Below are 17,858 nucleotides of genomic sequence, written 5' to 3'. Positions count from 1 at the left end.
CTATTTTTCACTTTAAAAATCTTTATCCAATAAGATGACCTCTAGTTAAAGATATAAAGGAAAAATTTAACAGTCTCTAAAAATTGCTGCTTATGTAGTTAACAAATATCAGATGATTTCTTTTGAATCCAAAATGAATGCTTTTTGCTATGATTAGGTTTATTAAGTGCATTTTTATGATAGGTCTTAAACATTATAAGTACTGAATCCTTAACAAAAGTATATAAAGTTGAAATGTTCACATTTTAAATTTTATAATTGAGTGTTTGGGATAGATTCCTTGAAAATATACTATTATTTAATAATCAGAAATTTCTTATATTAAGTTGATAGAAGAAATCTCTGGAATCAGCTAATTTCCCAAATTTGTGTTATAGAAAATGATACTTATTTACAGGAGACATGGTTTGATGTGTCTGAAATTCACACAGAATTCTCAGTCCAATGCAAGAATCAGAAAATGTAATGCTTGTAATAGAATATAATAATTTCTCTGCTAGAAGTGGGTACCTTTCCAAAAAAAGGTCGGGGGGGGGAATCAGTGGAAAGCATTTCTGGAAGAAAGAATGTGAATGCACAATCATGACACATGAAATACTTACACTTGCAAGATAAAAGTTGTTCAATGTGGCTGGAACAAAACATTTAAGATAAAAACGAGATATAGGCTACAGGGCCGGCTGGAGCCAGATCATGAAAGCCTTATGTTTCATTCTAAGGAAATTGTATTTAACAATAAAGTATCAATGATAAGCCATTGGCAATCAAAAATAAATATTCTTACCTGGCCACAGAGTACATGGAAGTAAACATGGCCTCTTAGCCAAAAGAAAGAAAGGAAAATAAACTAAAATAATTTTTTTTTAAAGCTGTGTAAAATACACGAAATAACACTTTTCAAACGTGGGACAGTAGTCATGATAGGGTCCTGATTCCTGAATGAAAGGAAACAAGTGAGATCAATATGGCGATTGCCCTGGTTTTCTGGCCAGAATTATTTTCTGAAATTTAGTGTAATGAGGAAGAATGAAATAAGTGTGTGAGAGTACCTCAGAAACACAGTGGAGACAGAAATTGAACTCTGAAGGGTTGAAGCTTTTGGAATGTTGGGAGGGTAGATAACACTGGAAGAGAATCCCTGGAGACAGAGAAAGACCACCAGGAATCTACATAGTGCTGTGGGGATCATCTGTTGCTGAAAATGCCTATTGAGTATGCATAGGAAGATACTCTGAGCCTGGGGAAAGCCAGAACTCACACAGTGCTGAGGTATACTGAAGTTCCAACTAATCAGAACACTGGAATGTTTAGAAGAGATCCCAGAAGAGTCATACCTTTTATACTATACTAGTCATACCTAGTATATCTTAACAAGTCATAGAACAAGAAGAGTCATTCAAACTCACACTAAATAAAATATTTTTAAAAGCTTTTAAATAATTAAGCTGACCTCCAAGTAGCTTAAACATCTGCTATAACAAAGACTAACAATTTATTAAAGAACAGAACAATGTTTAGAACTCAACAATATAAATATCACAATGGTTAGAATCCAATAAAACATTACTGGTTATGTAAAGAAGCTAATAAATAGAACTAGCTAGAAAAAGAAAGCCAGTGAATTGAGACAGATTCAGATATGATGAAAATTATGGAATCCCCGATGAGTACAATAAATGGGCAATTATAAAAATATTGACTGATATTAAGAAAAATGAATGTAGTGAGAAAATAAATAGAATATTAAGTTTAAATATATGAAATTAAAACTTTACAGAAAAATATTGCAAGCAAATTAAACACTGCAGAAGAAAATATTAGTGAATTTGAAACATTATCTATAGAAACTTCAAGACAGAGAAAAATTATGTAAGAAATGAACAGAGCCTAAATAACTTAAGTTAATATCCATATCTATAATATTTTAAACTCAGAATGGAAAAATATGTTTGATGAAATAACATCCAAATCCAAATCTGATGAAAAATATGAAATTTCTCAGCAAACCTCAAGTGGGATACAAAATTAAAAAGACATCCACACATTACACACATAGCAAGAAAGCCAAGAATGACTGCAGACATCTTATCAGAAAAAAGGAATGGAGAAAAATCTTTTGAATACCAATGGAAAGCAAAACAAAACAAAACCAACCTAGAATAACAAACTTTGAAAATATCCTTCAAAAGAAAAGCCAAAATAAAGAATCAAGAAGAATAGAAACCAAGAATCTTTTGTCATCAAGCTTGCATCTTTAAATAACACAAAGATCAAAGAAGAATTTACTTATTAGAAAGATAATTGGAAAATATTTGAACCAAAGGAAAATGAAAACACAACTAATCTAAATTTAGGGATACTTAAAGTGCCCTGGATAAGGAAGTGGCCACCCACTCCAGTTTTCTTGCCTGGAAAATACCATGGACAGAGGAGCCTAGCAGGCAAGAGTCCATACAAGTCACAGAGTTGGACACAACTAAACAACAACAAAAACATCGTGATTACAAACAGGTTTATGTCTCTAATTATTATTTTATCAAAAAGGGAAATCTTTAAAATCAATCGTCTAAGAGTCTGCCTTAAAAAACTAGAAAAAGAAGAGCAAAAGAATAGAAAGTAAGTTGAAGGAAGGAAATTATAAAGTCAGAGTGGAAATAAATGATATAGAAAATGGATTGACAGTAGACAAAAACATATAAAAACCAAAAGATTTCTTAGAAAGAATAAGTAAAATTGATAAAATTTTAGATAAAGCCATAAAAGGAAAAGTGTACTATTATTTTCGTTAATGAAATAGATGATGTTAATAACAGCTTCTATAGACATTTGATGTAGATGATAGTAATGGGATGTTATAAGTAGTTTTAATGGTAGTAAACTCGACATCTGAGATAAAATGGGTAAATTTCTTAAAAGAAAAATTGCTAACCACTCAAAGAAGAATATGTACAATATATAAATATCCCATTATCTATTAAAATTTTTAATTTGCAGTTAGTACTCTTCCCATAGAGAAGGAAATGGCAACACTCCAATATTGTTACCTGGAGAATCCCATGGACAGAGAAGAAGACCGGCAGGCTATACAGGCCATGGGGTCGCAAGAGTTGGACACGACTGAGCAACTAAACCACCACTACCACTCTTCCTAAAAAGAAAATTCCAGTTCCAGTATTTTCACTGCTACATTCTGAGCAATATTTAATAAACTAATACCAAGCTCACATAAACTCTCAGAAAATGTAAAACCAGCATTGACCAAGTTCCAAAGTCAGCATAGATATAACAAGGACAAAAAAATAAATTTTACTCAGAATATTGATGCAAAATTTCTTAACTAAATACAAGCAACACAAATCTAATAATTTATAAAAGGGTAATATATTATGACTATGGTGGTTTACCTGAGAAATCCATGATTGTTATAACATTTAATAATTAATGCAACTTACTAAATTATTCTGTCAACAACTCAAAGGATTTAGAAAAAAAGTTATAATGAAAACAATAATAATAATCTAATAATAATAACTGAAAAAGAAGAAATAAATGATTTAACGATTGTTATCTACAAAAATACTACAACTGATATCATATTAATACTTGATGTTGAAGACAATGCATTTCTCCCAAGACTGGGTAAAAGTAAAGAGTGTTTGCTCTCACTACCTCATTGTAACATTGTATTAGAAGACTTAATGAAATAAGGTAAGAAAAAGAAATATAGGTGAAAAACTTACCTTTATTTTCAGAAGATATACTTGTAAACAAAACAGAAATCAAATAAAAAATATGGAATCCACATATACTCAAAATAATTTTAGAAATGAAGGGATTTATCATGATTATTATGAGTATAGGTTAATATACAAATGTCACTTATTTTATATGACAATACAAAATGTAAAAATAAATCAAAATAACCATTTAAAATATTGTCAAGAACTATATACTATCCTATAATACATGTGATAAATATGTGTCAGTCTCCTAAAATGAAAGTAAACATTTCCAAAAGAAATTAAAAATTCAAATATGTATATATATGTTATTTATGGATTAAAGAGTTCACCATTTTTATATATAAAATATTCCCAATAAGTCAATATGTTTAACATATCAGTCAAAATTCCAGCAAATTACTAATGCTTCTTTCACTCCATGTTTTGTCAATTTTGGGGGTGTTTTATATTTTACGTTGTCTATCACTATATTGTCAAATATAGTTAATTAATCTTTTCTTCAGCAGTATCTAATATGCTATTAATCCCATCCAGTATTTTTAAGTTTTAGATTTTATAATTTTTATGTGCCTCAAATTTTTTACTTTTTTAGTTTTAGAATTTTAACTTCTTTCTTTTTAAACTGTTTTTTTTCATACTTCTCCCTAATATCCTCAGTTTTTTTTTTAACTTAACTGAACACACAGAATTTAATTAAAATATGCTTTAATGTAATTGTCTATCCATTGTACGCATCTGTGGAATTTCTGGGTTCTTTCTATTGAATAAAATTTGTACTCATCAAGGGTGATGTTTTCCTAATTTTTGCATGCTTAGTAACTTTGTATTCAAATTCAGTCACAGTGAATTTAAGTTATTTAATGCTAGATAGTTTTGTATTATTTACAATATATTTTTAAGCAGAACAATAGAATGATCAGATTTACATTTTGAAAATGTAAACACATTCCAAGTATAGGGCAACTGGAGACAATTTCACTAAAATAAGGAGGCCCAGTTAGAAACTATTACAGTAATCCAAGAGAAACTATGAGAGGTTAATGGGTGCCTAGGGCTTCCCTGATGGCTCAGATGGTAAGAAATCTGCCTCCAATGCAGGAGACTTGGGTTCAATCCCTGGTTTGGGATGATCCCCTTAAGAAGGGAATGGCAACCCACTCCAGTATTCTTGCCCACAGAATTCCATGGATAGAGGAGTCTGGTGGGCTATAGTCCATGGGTTCCCAAAAAGTCAAACACAAATGAGTGACTAATACTTTCACAATTAGTGCCTAGCACGGTGCCTATCAAATGGTAATGCTGGATAATTATTTGTGTTGCACTGATTCTTAATCTAATTATTTGCACTACCCTTTCTGATTTATAGAATATTTTATTTTGGAAAACAATTCTATGCTGAAGGAAGCTATCCTGAAAAAGAAGATAGTAAAGTCAGAAATTAAAATGCTTCATATTGACGACTATGGTAAAGTTTTGTGCATGCTTCATCATTCAAGAACAACTTTCTCTGTACCTTATAGTTTTACATGTAAATGACTCTGCATCTTTAATATTTTGCTCTTTCTTTAAAAGAACTTCCTTTACAGTTGTCCTTTCCAAAAGATTTTACGGACCGAAACCAGTATGCTCTTCTGTTAATAATGTAAGTATTTTATTTGTTTTTGGAATAAAGGAATCTAAAAAGCTTAGTATTTTTTTTCTTTTATGTCCCACATGCCAATATTCTGATTAAAAACCAACAGAAGAAATCCCATGTGTGTAGTTAAGCAGGACAGCTGTCAGTTGTGTGAGTTCCTCAAGGACACCACCACTAAATAATATGGAAGTGTGTATAATTGTTTTTTCTTCTCACATCCCAAACTGAACTCAGTGTTACTCCTGGGAATAATGACTCATACATTTAGTTTATTGATGTCTGATTAGCAATTACTCAAGCTCTATCTTCCCTTTGTTTTTTTCTTTTCTTTTTTTTCTTTTTTCTTTTTTTTTTTTACTTTACAGTATTGTATTGGTTTTGCCATACATTGACATGAATCCACCACATTTGTACATGTGTTCCCCCTCCTGAACCTCCTTCCCTCCTCTCTCCCCATCCCATCCCTCTGGGGCATCCCAGTGCACCAGCCCCAAGCACCTGTATCATGCATCGAACCTGGACTCACAATTCGTTTCACATATGATAATATACATGTTTCAATGCCATTGTCCCATATTATCCCACCCTCGCCCTCTCCCACAGAGTCCAAAAGACTGTTCTATACATCTGCGTCTCTTTTGCTGTCTCTCATACAGGATTATCGTTATCATCTTTCTAAATTCCATATATATGTGTTAATATACTGTATTGGTGTTTTTTCTTTCTGGCTTAACTTCACTCTGTATAATAGGCTCCACCTTGGCTCAGACAGTAAAGTGTCTGCCTGCAATGCAGGAGACCCGGGTTTGATTCCTGGGTTGGGAAGATCCCCTGGAGAAGGTAATGGCAATCCACTCCAGCACTCTTGCCTGGAAAATCCCATGGACGGAGGAACCTGATAGGCTACAGCCCATGGAGTCGCAAAGAGTCAGACACAACTGAGCGACTTCACTTCACTTCCACTTCATCCACCTCAATTGAACTGAATCAAATGTTTTTTTTTTCCTTAATAAATGATACTGGTCTATACTTTTTTTTCTTTGTGATATATTTATCATATCAAAGTTATGCTAAATTTTAAAAGTCATTTAAAAAAAATTGTGGTGAGAACACTTAAAGTGAGATCTACCCCCTGAGCAAAGTGTTAGGTATAGAGTACAGTGTTGTTAACTATAGGCACAACATTGTACAGCAGATCTCTAGAACTCTTCCTCTTGCATGATTGAAACTCTGTGCTCATTAAACAGCTATCCCCCATTCCTCGCTCCCCTCTATCCCCATCCTGCTCTCAGCTTCTATGAATCTATTTTAGATGCCTCACTTAAGTGGAATCATGCAATATTTGCCCCCTTCTGTGGTCAGTTATTTTAGTTAGCATAAAGGTACATCTGTGTTTTCACATCTAAGCCTTTTACTTTTTATCAGCTCTTTTGCAACATTGAGGAAGCATTTATTTCCACTGCCAAAACAATCAGTTAAATTTGAATCATTCTTATCAGTTTTCCTTCTTGGATTTAAGGTCAGCAGGAAGCCCTTCCCATCCTTAGAAAAACCTGACTCTTAGGTTTTTCCAATTTGGAATTGACTATGGAATTGAAGTCATCCATATTTTCTGTGAGACTACATTGTGACTACATAGTATTGGGCACAGAGGCCTCTAACACCTATTGGTTAACCAACTTGATATTGATGTAGAATTGTTTTCCTGAGCATAATTATTAATAGTTATTTTCCTTATTGAGAACCCAGCTAACACTGCTTTGACAGCACTTAAAAAAGAGTAGAAATGAAAATAACCTTACTTGTTATGACTACTGAATGTGGACAATAAGTCTGTGTAATCAAACTGTCTGAGTTCAAATTCCAGTTTTGTCATTCATTAACAGTGTATCCTTGAAAAAGTTGCTTAACCTTATTTAAGGCTCAGTTTATCCAAATATAAAATGAGAATTATAGTTTATCTTATGTTTTAAGGCTGCTTTTTAGATTAAATGAAATAACATATAAAGTGTCTAGTACAGATGACTTTTATAACTATTGTGATTATAATTCATTATTTTTATGCAGATTGCATTAATTTAGATATTTTGATACATATAAATAATTTATCATTTCATTTTAATAAGTCAGATAATACAGAAAATGCAATAGTTAATGGTTTTACTTCCTCTATTGTTTATTCCTAACTCTAATACCATAACCTAACTTTCTCCTTTGTCATTTATGGCCAGAGGCCCTGAAAGTTCTTGGCATCTTCCTGAAGAAGTTGTTATTTGCTCTTATGTTAACTCCTTCTTCTGTAACTTCTCTTTCATTTAGTTCTTTTTAATTTTCTCTTTTTTTATTGAAGTATAGTTGATTTACATTTCATGTATACAGCAAAGCTTTATGTATGTTTTTTTTCAGGTTCTTTTCCATTAGGGATTATTAGAAGATATTTACTATAGTTCCCTATGTACCTTGTTGCTTATCTATTTTATATACAGTAGTGTGTATATGTTAATCCTAAACTCTTAATCTATGCTTCTTCCCCCCTTTCCTCTTTGGTAACTATAAATTTGTTTTCTGTGAGTCTATTTCTCTTTTGTAAATAAAATCATTTGTATAATTTTTTTTAAAGATTCCAAGTATAAGTGATATCATATGGCATTTGTCTTTCTCTGGCTTACTTCATTTAGTATGATAATCTCTATTTGCATTCATGCTGCTACAAATGGCATTATTTCATTCCTTTCTGTGGCTGAATATTCAATTCTTATTTGAAGTATATGTGTAATTTATTGGGGAAAATATCTCAGACATTAAAATGAGAACAAAATGGAAAAAAAATTCTCATCCTCGTCTTCTGTTTCATTATACCTCCTTTTGGGAAAAGAAATTATTCTTTTTATTCATTGAGAAATAAGGCTTCTCAGGGAAAAGAACCCTAGTAGGCATCTTTCCTTGAAGCTTGACTTAACATACGCAGGGGGACATATTGACAGTTCTTCCCATTGGTATATCCTCTGGTTCCAAAGTGTAACAACACTTTGGGGGAAAATGTAGACAAGAGTTCTAATTCTCTTTGTAGCTTTGAGTCAAAGAATACAGCTAGCTTGTCCTACCATAAGATTTGTGCTTTGGTCTGAGTGATTTTTAGTTCATGAGAGGAATATGAAGAATAACCCAAGCCTCAACTCTCTTATTAGAAAGCTTCAAGTCTTTTTTAGAGGCAAGAGAGTAAAGATAGTGGTTTAGGAATAAGGTAGCCTTAGTTTCTAATCTGAGTTCAAAGATTTACCAGTATATTGTTTAATTTTTTAAGCTTCAGTTTCCTTATAAATAAATTGAAGACAATAACATGGAATAATTTATATAAACATGTCACCATAGTGTCTGAAAGAGCATAAACATTTGCACTTAGTGTTTAATAAATTTTAACCATAAATATAATTATTAGTAGTAGTAATAGTCATTTTAATATTTAAAAGTATCAATATAGACATTTAATACTATATTTTAGCATCCATAAAATTATTGAATAGACATTAGGCCTGTAGAGTTTACTTTGTTACTATTTTTGTTAATGAAGAAAATAAAAATGAGTATTAATTCATTATTTTTCATTTGTTTTCATATGCTGACTACACTAAATATTAATTTACTTTATCCAGACTCCTTGATTTACAGAGGTAAATTCTCAGAAATTTCACAGAATATAATTTACAAAGCCCAAGTGAGGAGTTTTTTATTTTATATTTAAAAAATTATCTATTGCTTTGAGCTGCACGATCATTCCTAAAATATATAAATTTCGAAATCCATATAGGTCAGAATGGTTTTAAGTGTTTTTTAAGTGTAATTAGATAAAGTGTTAGAGAGAAGGAAACGGCAACCCACTCCAGTATTCTTGCCTAGAGAATCCTGTGGACAGAAGAGCCTGGTGGCTGCCGTCTATTGGGTTGCAGAGTGGTACACGACTGAAGCAACTTAGCAGCAGCAGATAAAGTGTATTTTAAGTGTTAGATTGTTTATAATATATAAGTTTATATAAATACATATGACTATATTATATATTTATATAAATATAATATATAAAACATATAAAATATAATCTAAAATTAGATTGTTTATAATATAAGTTCATTTGTTCCCCTTAAGATTAAGTCTGTGTTCAGTGATAAGTAAACTCCCCACTCAAAAAAAGAAAATAATAATAATTTTTTTCCTTAAGTGGGAAATTTGACAGTCAAGAATAATAAAACAAGTAACTATTACTTAAATGAGGCTAAGAAATGATTTAGTGATTTTGGTATCACTACTTTATTGCTATTCTGTGCAGTGCATCTATTACCTGACAGACCCTGAATCACTTCCTCATCCATAGAGATGCATTTACATCCAGGAAATTCTATAATGAATGCATAATTGGAGACCAGCTGCAGCAATCTGAAGAGGTGAAGGAAAATTGGCCTTGAAGGAAGTAGCCTCTAGCCATTTGCAGTCCTCTTTCTGCTAAGTCTTCATTATGGAACCTCAGAAGAAATGATCCTCTGATGACCTCTCTGTAGCCATATTTCCTGAAACCGAAACCTAATTTCATGATATTGAAAGTACAGGTGAATCAATGGCAACTGAATATTTTACTGTAATAGAAAATCTAAGAAGCATAGCCTTGACAAATGTTTCTCAGTAGCCTCTGGGTGGTCATGACCCTCTTTTCATTTCTTACTTCCCTATTGTCCTTCTGGATGCCTAAATGTCTTTCTCTAGTTTTTCTCTGTAGTATTATAGTGAGTACTTAAGAACCCAGTAGTCTGTATTCATATTTATACCTATTCTATTTCCATCTAGTCTATAGTATATATGCTGTATTCATCCATATCCATTTCAGCATATATTGCTTTGAATTATTATTTCTTAGTGTGTGAAAGTGTTAGTCAGTCAGTCATGTCTGACTCTTTGCAACCCCATGGGGGTGTAGCCACAACACTCCTCTATCCATGGAATTCTCTAGGCAAGGATACTGAGTGAGCAGCCATTCCCTGTTCCAGTGGTCTTCCAAACCCAGGGATTAAACCAAGGCCTCTGCCTTGCAGGCAGATTCTTTGCTGTCTGAACCACCTTCTGTTATTCTTATTTTCTAATCCTGTATGTGTAATTTAGTACAATACACATTTACTATGTTGCTTTTATGTGCAAGAAGCTGTGCTAATGGTTGAGAGGGGAAAAAAAAGGTTACAAGCACATTGAAATCTGTAATCATTTTTTAAGATCTTATCTCCACAATACCTAGCACACATAAAGGAACCTTATGAAAACTTACTGACTAAACTGTAATTATTTTAATAGTCCAAGGCTGAATATTACAGCTAGAGATGTTAAAGGTATTTATTTGATAAATAAATGAATATGAATGTAAACAGAGAAGGCAATGGCACCCTACTCCAGTACTCTTGCCTGGAAAATCCCGTGGATGGAGGAGCTTGGTAGGCTGCAGTCCATGGGATCGCAAAGAGTTGGACACTACTGAATGACTTCACTTTCACTTTTCACTTTCATGCATTGGAGAAGGAAATGGCAACCCACTCCAGTGTTCTTGCCTGGAGAATCCCAGGGATGGGGGAGCCTGATGGGCTGCTGTCTATGGGGTCACACAGAGTCGGACATGACTGAAGCAACTTAGCAGCAGCAGTAGCAGTAGCATGAATGTAAAGGCCTACAGCCTGGGAAGAAGAAGCAGTGTAAATAGATGTACCATTTTATTAGAGAACATTTTTTTTTCCTTTGTTTGCTGTGTTCCTGAAGACAACTATAGCAAGCTAAGGAGTTTCATTCATTACCAAGAAATCATTATGTCTTCCTATCTTATTTTTTTAATATATATAATTGTTTTATGTTAACTTGCAATGGGTTTATTGTGATTATTTTTATTTATGTCTTCCCATTTTCTACTTTTTCATGTTCAGCTTATCCATGCCACCCTTGATAAAGGTCTAATGCAGGGAGACAGTGACTATTCAACAAATTGCATTAATTTCCAGAATGCAACATACCCTATCATGCTCTTATGACTTAGTTCCATCTCACTGAATTCATCTTCCTTGAAAATTATAATGAATTCTTGTTCATCTATCATCTTATCTTCCTGAAGCTTTCTTTCACCATGCTCATCAGCCCATCTAACAATCTCAAGTCTATGCCTCCTCCTACAGTGACAGCCTTCTGTTCAAAGTCTTCACATATATCTTAAATAATGTTGATCCAGCAGTTACTTTTCCAACTCACCCTAATTTTATGAGGATATTTTTAACATACTATTTAGGGAATTTCTGACTCCCATTAGATTTTGCACCAATGTTTCTGAAGGAAAATCTACAATCTAGAAGTGAATATTCAGATAAATAATTTGTAGAATGAAATTATTATATCATGAAATATTACAAAGAGAAATATGTTGAATTTTTTATTTTACATATTCCATATATGAAATGATACCTTACTTATTTGTGTATTCCTCCTAGCAACTAGTTTTTGCAGTCACTACTCAAGCATGCATTGAGTGAGTAGATAGATAATGTCCAGAAAGCAGATGAACATGGTTATTACCCCAGTGCCCCACTGTGTCATTTTAATTTGAGAGTACTACTCATTTTTATCTAGCATTTTTATCATTTAATCAATGTTATTCATATCAGAGTCCTGCAACTTTGTCATCTTAATGGAACTGAGTTTTTTGTCAGCTCTTTTGTATAGTTAATCTGTTAAGAAGCAGGATATAATTAATTGACACATTGGATAATCCAGCTACTCATCTCCAGTAGTCAAGATAACATCAACTACTTTTTTCATACACACATTTTCCTTTCAATAAACAATACAGATATTGTTTAAAATGTTGAATACCAGAGATGCCTTGTTTTGAGCTTTGAACCTATGGGATCATCCAGGAGCCCACACTCTTCTTCAAGTCCCACACCAGGAAGATGGTATATCTGAATGAGTCAATTCTAATCTGCCACCCTGCTCTCTACCTATACTTCCTTTTCTGTGATTAAGTGCTATATCATCTCCTAGTTTTTATTCCACTCTGATGCTGGTATGAATTTTCTGAGATCCATATCTGAAAATGTAGCTCTCCTGGGTAAAATACTCTCACTATTATTCTCCAGTTGATTTAAAGTTCATATTTCCTAACACAGCATACAAAAAATCTTCATCTGATTTCCACTTAACTCTCCATCTCATTCTGACTCCATCCACCCTCTAAAGAGAGATTCACTGCTCTAGATATTTTTGAAAACTGTTTTATTATGGGAAATACTAGCTTCTCAATCATTTCTCTGTATCTTTTCCCACAATCTTCCAGTAACTTTAGTTTCCTTTTCCAATTGGAAAAGTTCTATTAATATTTCAAGCAATACTTTTATATAATTCTATGTACACCTCTGTTGTAACATGAAACCACACTAGGTTACTATATTTGCTTTGCTGTCTCTTCTTTTAAACTATAAACTCATTCATGATAACAGCTCTTTTTGTATTGTCTTGCCTTAACACAGTGTTTGTAGCATTTATGTTAATAAAATATTGATTGAATGAATGAGTATATGAATGAAGGATCACATGAATTAGAATAAACAAAGAAAGTAATCAACTCTAAAGTTAGTCATCAAGAATGACTGATGTCATAGTAGAGAAAAAGAAAAAAATGATCTGAGAGTTTATAATGTGTTACAATTAGACTTTTGGTTGAGTAAATTTCTCTGCAGTTTTAGTTTCCCTCTCAGAAAAACATGAGGTGAGCTTCTCATTTCCCTTACAATCTTTCTGCATAAAGCTAAATAATTGGTTTCTGTACTGTCTTTTCACTGTTTCTCTTTTGATTATTGAGATTATCTTCTTAAAGTAATAGGATTTAATAATAGCTAATATTTATTGCTTATTGTACAAGGGACATCATGCTAAGGATGTATAAATACCATCTTTAATCCTTATAGAAACCAAGTGAGATAAATATAATTGTCCTCAGTTTAACACAAGGAAATCATGAATTTATATAATATACAAATCCAAGATCATGAACAGGACAAAATTAGGGTTTGAACTCAAGGTGTTTTTAATTTTCTTTTCAGACCAGAAAGCTCTGCTTTGTCTATTACATAATAGTCTACCTAGATATCCTATTATATGATAATTATCACTGGAAGATTATCAAGAATGCTGTCCAGAATCAATAGAGACTTCTCTAAAACCAAAATCATATGACCTTTTGTTCCTTCCACTTAACAGTTTATAATAACCTCTGGAATGTAATAATTTCCACCTGTACCATGTTAATAGTTTAGTGTAAAGTAAAAATACCAAAAATCTTGAGTAAGTTCCTAGAAGGGCCACATGAAATATCAAATACTCAGTCCACATTATTTCATATAATTCCAAATTTTGATCAAAGAATTTACTTTATGGCACATCTCTTTATTTATTATGCAACTTCATAGATTTTTGAGCAGATGAGATTGTTAGAAGTAAGCTTGTTTCACTTCCCCAAAAAAAAGACATATATTTCAAAATTTCTATAACATTATTTAAATATGCACTTGTTCATGACAAATACATACCTATTTCACTTAAAGATAGCACATTTACTAAAAGTATTTGGACAAGAAAGGTAGTTAGTACTTGTACTTGTCTCAGAAAGTCATTATTACTGCTTTGCTGTATATGGAAGTCGCTCAGTCGTGTCCGACTCTTTGTGACCCCATGGACTGTAGCCTATCAGGCTCCTCCACCCATGGGATTTTCCAGGCAAGAGTGCTGGAGTGGGTTGCCATTTCCTTCTCCAGGGGATCTTCCCAACCCAGGAATCGAACCTGAGTCTCCCGCATTGCAGGCAGACGCTTTGCTGTGTAAAGAGAGTCAAATTTTAAGTTACTGCTTTTCTTCATTCTTGTTCATGTTCCTCATTTAAGTGGATGTAAAATGTACTCACATTGTAATACCCATGAAATAATTAAAGATAAGTCAATAGCATTTAATCTTGATAATGGAAATGGAGAAGGTGATCATTGCTTTTTATATTATTCTTGAACAGTTTAGACCTTGTTCCTCACAATCTTTGGATAATATATTGTAATGTCAATATTAAATTCTAGAGTCAGTCAGTTAGTTTTCTCAGTCATGTCTGAATTGTTGTGACCCCATTTCTGCAGCATGCCAGGCCTCCCTATCCATCACCAACTCCCAGAGTTTACTCAAACTCATGTCCATTGAGTCGGTGATGTCATCCAGCCATCTCATCCTCTGTTGTCCCCTTCTCCTGCCTTCAATCTTTCCCACCATCAGGGTCTTTTCAAATGAGTCAGCTCTTTGCATCAGGTGGCCAAAGCATTGGAGTTTCAGCTTCAACATCAGTCCTTCCAACAAATATTCAGGACTGATTTCTTTTAGGATGGACTGGTTGGATCTTCTTGCAGTCAGGGGACTCTCAAGAGTCTTCAATACCACAGTTCAAAAGTATCAGTTCTTCAGTGCTCAGCTTTCTTTACAATCCAACTCTCACATCCATACATGACTACTGGGAAAAACCAAAGCTTTAACTAGATGGACCTTTGGTGGCAAAGTAACGTCTCTCCTTTTTAATATGTCCTCTAGGTTGGTTGTAACTTTTCTTCCAAGGAGTAAGCGTCTTTTAATATCATGGCTGTAGTCAGAATCTGCAGTGATTTTGGGGCCCCCCAAAATAAAGTCTACCACTGTCTCCACTGGTTCCACATCTATTTTCTAGGAACTGATAGGACCAGATGCCATGATCTTAGTTTTCTGAATGTTGAGCTTTAAGCCAACTTTTTCACTCTCCTCTTTCACTTTCATCAAGAGGCTCTTTAGTTTGTCTTCACTTTCTGCCATGAGGGTGGTGTCATCTACATATCTGAATTTATTGATATTTTGCCCAGCAATATATTCACCATCAGAAACACGGGCTTTGAAACTATAAGATGGAGTCTGGTTAGATGCATAAATAAACTTGTCCATATCAAACACCTGGAGTAACAGGCAAATTTGGCCTCGGAGCAGAGAATGAAGCAGGGGAAAGGCTAACAGAGTTTTGCCAAGAGAACACACTGTTCATACAAACACCATCTTCCAACAACACAAGAGAAGACTCGGCACATGGACATCACCAGATGGTCAATACCGAAATCAAATCGATTATATTCTTTGCAGCCAAAAATGGAAAAGCTCTATACGGTCTGCAAAAACAAAATTGGGAGCTGACTGTGGCTCAGATCATGAACTCCTTATTGCCAAATTCGGGCTTAAATTGAAGAAAGTAGGGAAAACCACTAGACCATTCAGATATGACCTAAATCAAATTCCTAACAATTATACAGTGGAAGTGAGAGAGAGATTTAAGGGACTAGATCTGATAGACAGAGTGCCTGATGAACTATGGACGGAGGTTCCTGAAATTGTACAGGAGACAGGGATCAAGACCATCCCCAAGGAAAAGAAATGCAAAAAAGCAAATGGCTCTCTGAGGAGGCCTTACAAATAGCTGTGAAAAGAAGAGAAGCGATCTCTTCAAGAAAATTAGAGATACCAAGGGAATATTTCATGCAAAGATGGGCTCAATAAAGGAAAGAAATGGTATGAACCTAACAAGAGTAGAAGATACTAAGAAGAAGTCGCAAAAATATACAGAAAGTGAAAGTGAAGTCGTTCAGTCGTGTCCGACTCTTTGCGACCCCATGGACACCAGGCTCCTCTGTCCATGGGATTTTCTAGGCAAGAGTACTGGAGTGGGTTGCTATATCCTTCTCCAGGGAACTTCCTGACCCAGGGATCGAACCCAAGTCTCCCACATTGTAGACAGACGCTTTACCATCTGAGCCACCAGGGAAGTCTAAGGAACTGTACAAAAAAGATCTTCACAGCCTGGATAATCACGATGGTGTGATCACTCACCTAGAGCCAGACATTCTGGAAAGTGAAGTTAAGTGGGCCTTAGGAAGAATCACTATGAACAAACCTAGTGGAGGTGATGGAATTCCAGTTGAGCTATTTCAAATCCTAAAAGATGATGTTGAGAAAGTGCTGCACTCAATATGCCCACACATTTGGAAAACTCAGCAGTGGCCACAGGACTGGAAAAGGTCAGTTTTCATTCCAATCCCAAAGAAAGGCAATGCCAAAGAATGCTCAAACTACCACACAATTGCACTCATCTCACATGCTAGTAGAGTGATGCTCAAAATTCTCTAAACCAGGCTTCAACAATACATAACTGTGAAATTCCAGATGTTCAAGCTGATTTTAGAAAAGGCAGAGGAACCAGAAATCAAATTGCCAACATCTGCTGTATCATAGAAATAGCAAAAGAGTTCCAGAAAAACATCTATTTCTGTTTTATGACTATGCCAAAGCCTTTGACTGTGTGGATTACAATAAACCCTGTGGAATTTGAAAGAGATGGGAATACCATACCACCTGACCTGCCTCTTGAGAAATCTGTATGCAGGTCAAGAAGCAACATTTAGAACTGGTCATGGAACAGCAGACTGGTTCCAAATAGGAAAGGCGTATATCAAGGCTGTATATTGTCACCCTGCTTATTTAACTTATATGCAGGGTACATCATGAGAAACGCTGGGCTGGATGAAGCACAAGCTGGAATCAAGATTACTGGGAGAAATATCAATAACCTCAGTTATGCAGATGACACCACCCTTATGGCAGAAAATGAAGAAGAACTAAACAGCCTCTTGATGGAAGTGAGAGAGGAGAGTGAAACAGTTGGCTTAAAGCTCAACATTCAGAAAACTAAGACCATGGCATTTGGTTCCATCACTTCAAGGCAAATAGAGAAACAGTGGAAACAGTGGTAGACTTTATTTTTGGGGGTTCCAAAATCACTGCTGATCGTGATTGCAGCCATGATATTAAAAGATGCTTACTCCTTGGAAGAAAAGCTATGACCAACCTAGACAGCATATTAAAAAGCAGAGACATTACTTTGCCAACAAAGGTCTTTCTAGTCAAGGCTATGGTTTTTCCAGTAGTCATGTATGGATGTGAGTGTTGGACTGTAAGTAGAGCTGAGCACTGAAGAATTGATACTTTTGAACTGTGATATTGGAGAAGACTCTTGAGAGTCCCTTGGACTGTAAGGAGATCCAGCCAGTCCATCCTAAAGGAAATCAGTCCTGAATATTCATTTGAAGGACTGATGCTGAAACTGAAACTCCAATACTTTGTCTACTTGATGCGAAGAGCTGACTCATTTGAAAAGACCCTGATGTTGGGTAAGATTGAAGACAGGAGGAGAATGAGATGACAGAGGATGAGATGTTTGGATGGCATCCCTGACTCAATGGACATGAATTTGGTTAAACTCCAGCAGTTGGTGATGGATAGGGAGGCCTGGGCAGCTGCAGTCTATGGGGTCGCAAAGAGTCATACACAACTGAGTGACTGAACTGAACTGAACTGAATATCAA

The 17,858-nt window shown here is 34.3% G+C and overlaps 1 protein-coding gene across 1 annotated transcript in view; it reads left to right on the top strand.

Annotated features, from left to right (window-relative positions):
- DPP10 (dipeptidyl peptidase like 10) overlaps positions 1 to 17,858 on the top strand; it is a 118,646-nt gene that overhangs the window by 71,944 nt on the left and 28,844 nt on the right. Inside the window, exons 10-11 of the mRNA XM_040228988.1 lie at positions 5,110 to 5,208; positions 5,316 to 5,385. Of these exons, the coding sequence (XP_040084922.1) occupies positions 5,110 to 5,208; positions 5,316 to 5,385 (169 nt within the window). The remainder of the gene's footprint in view (positions 1 to 5,109; positions 5,209 to 5,315; positions 5,386 to 17,858) is intronic.

The sequence above is a fragment of the Oryx dammah genome, unplaced genomic scaffold (assembly GCF_014754425.2).
Source record: "Oryx dammah isolate SB20612 unplaced genomic scaffold, SCBI_Odam_1.1 HiC_scaffold_27, whole genome shotgun sequence".
NCBI classification, from domain to species: Eukaryota; Metazoa; Chordata; class Mammalia; order Artiodactyla; family Bovidae; genus Oryx; species Oryx dammah.
The sequence above is the reverse complement of the archived record's forward strand: the minus strand, read 5'-3'. Positions and strand labels throughout refer to the sequence as shown.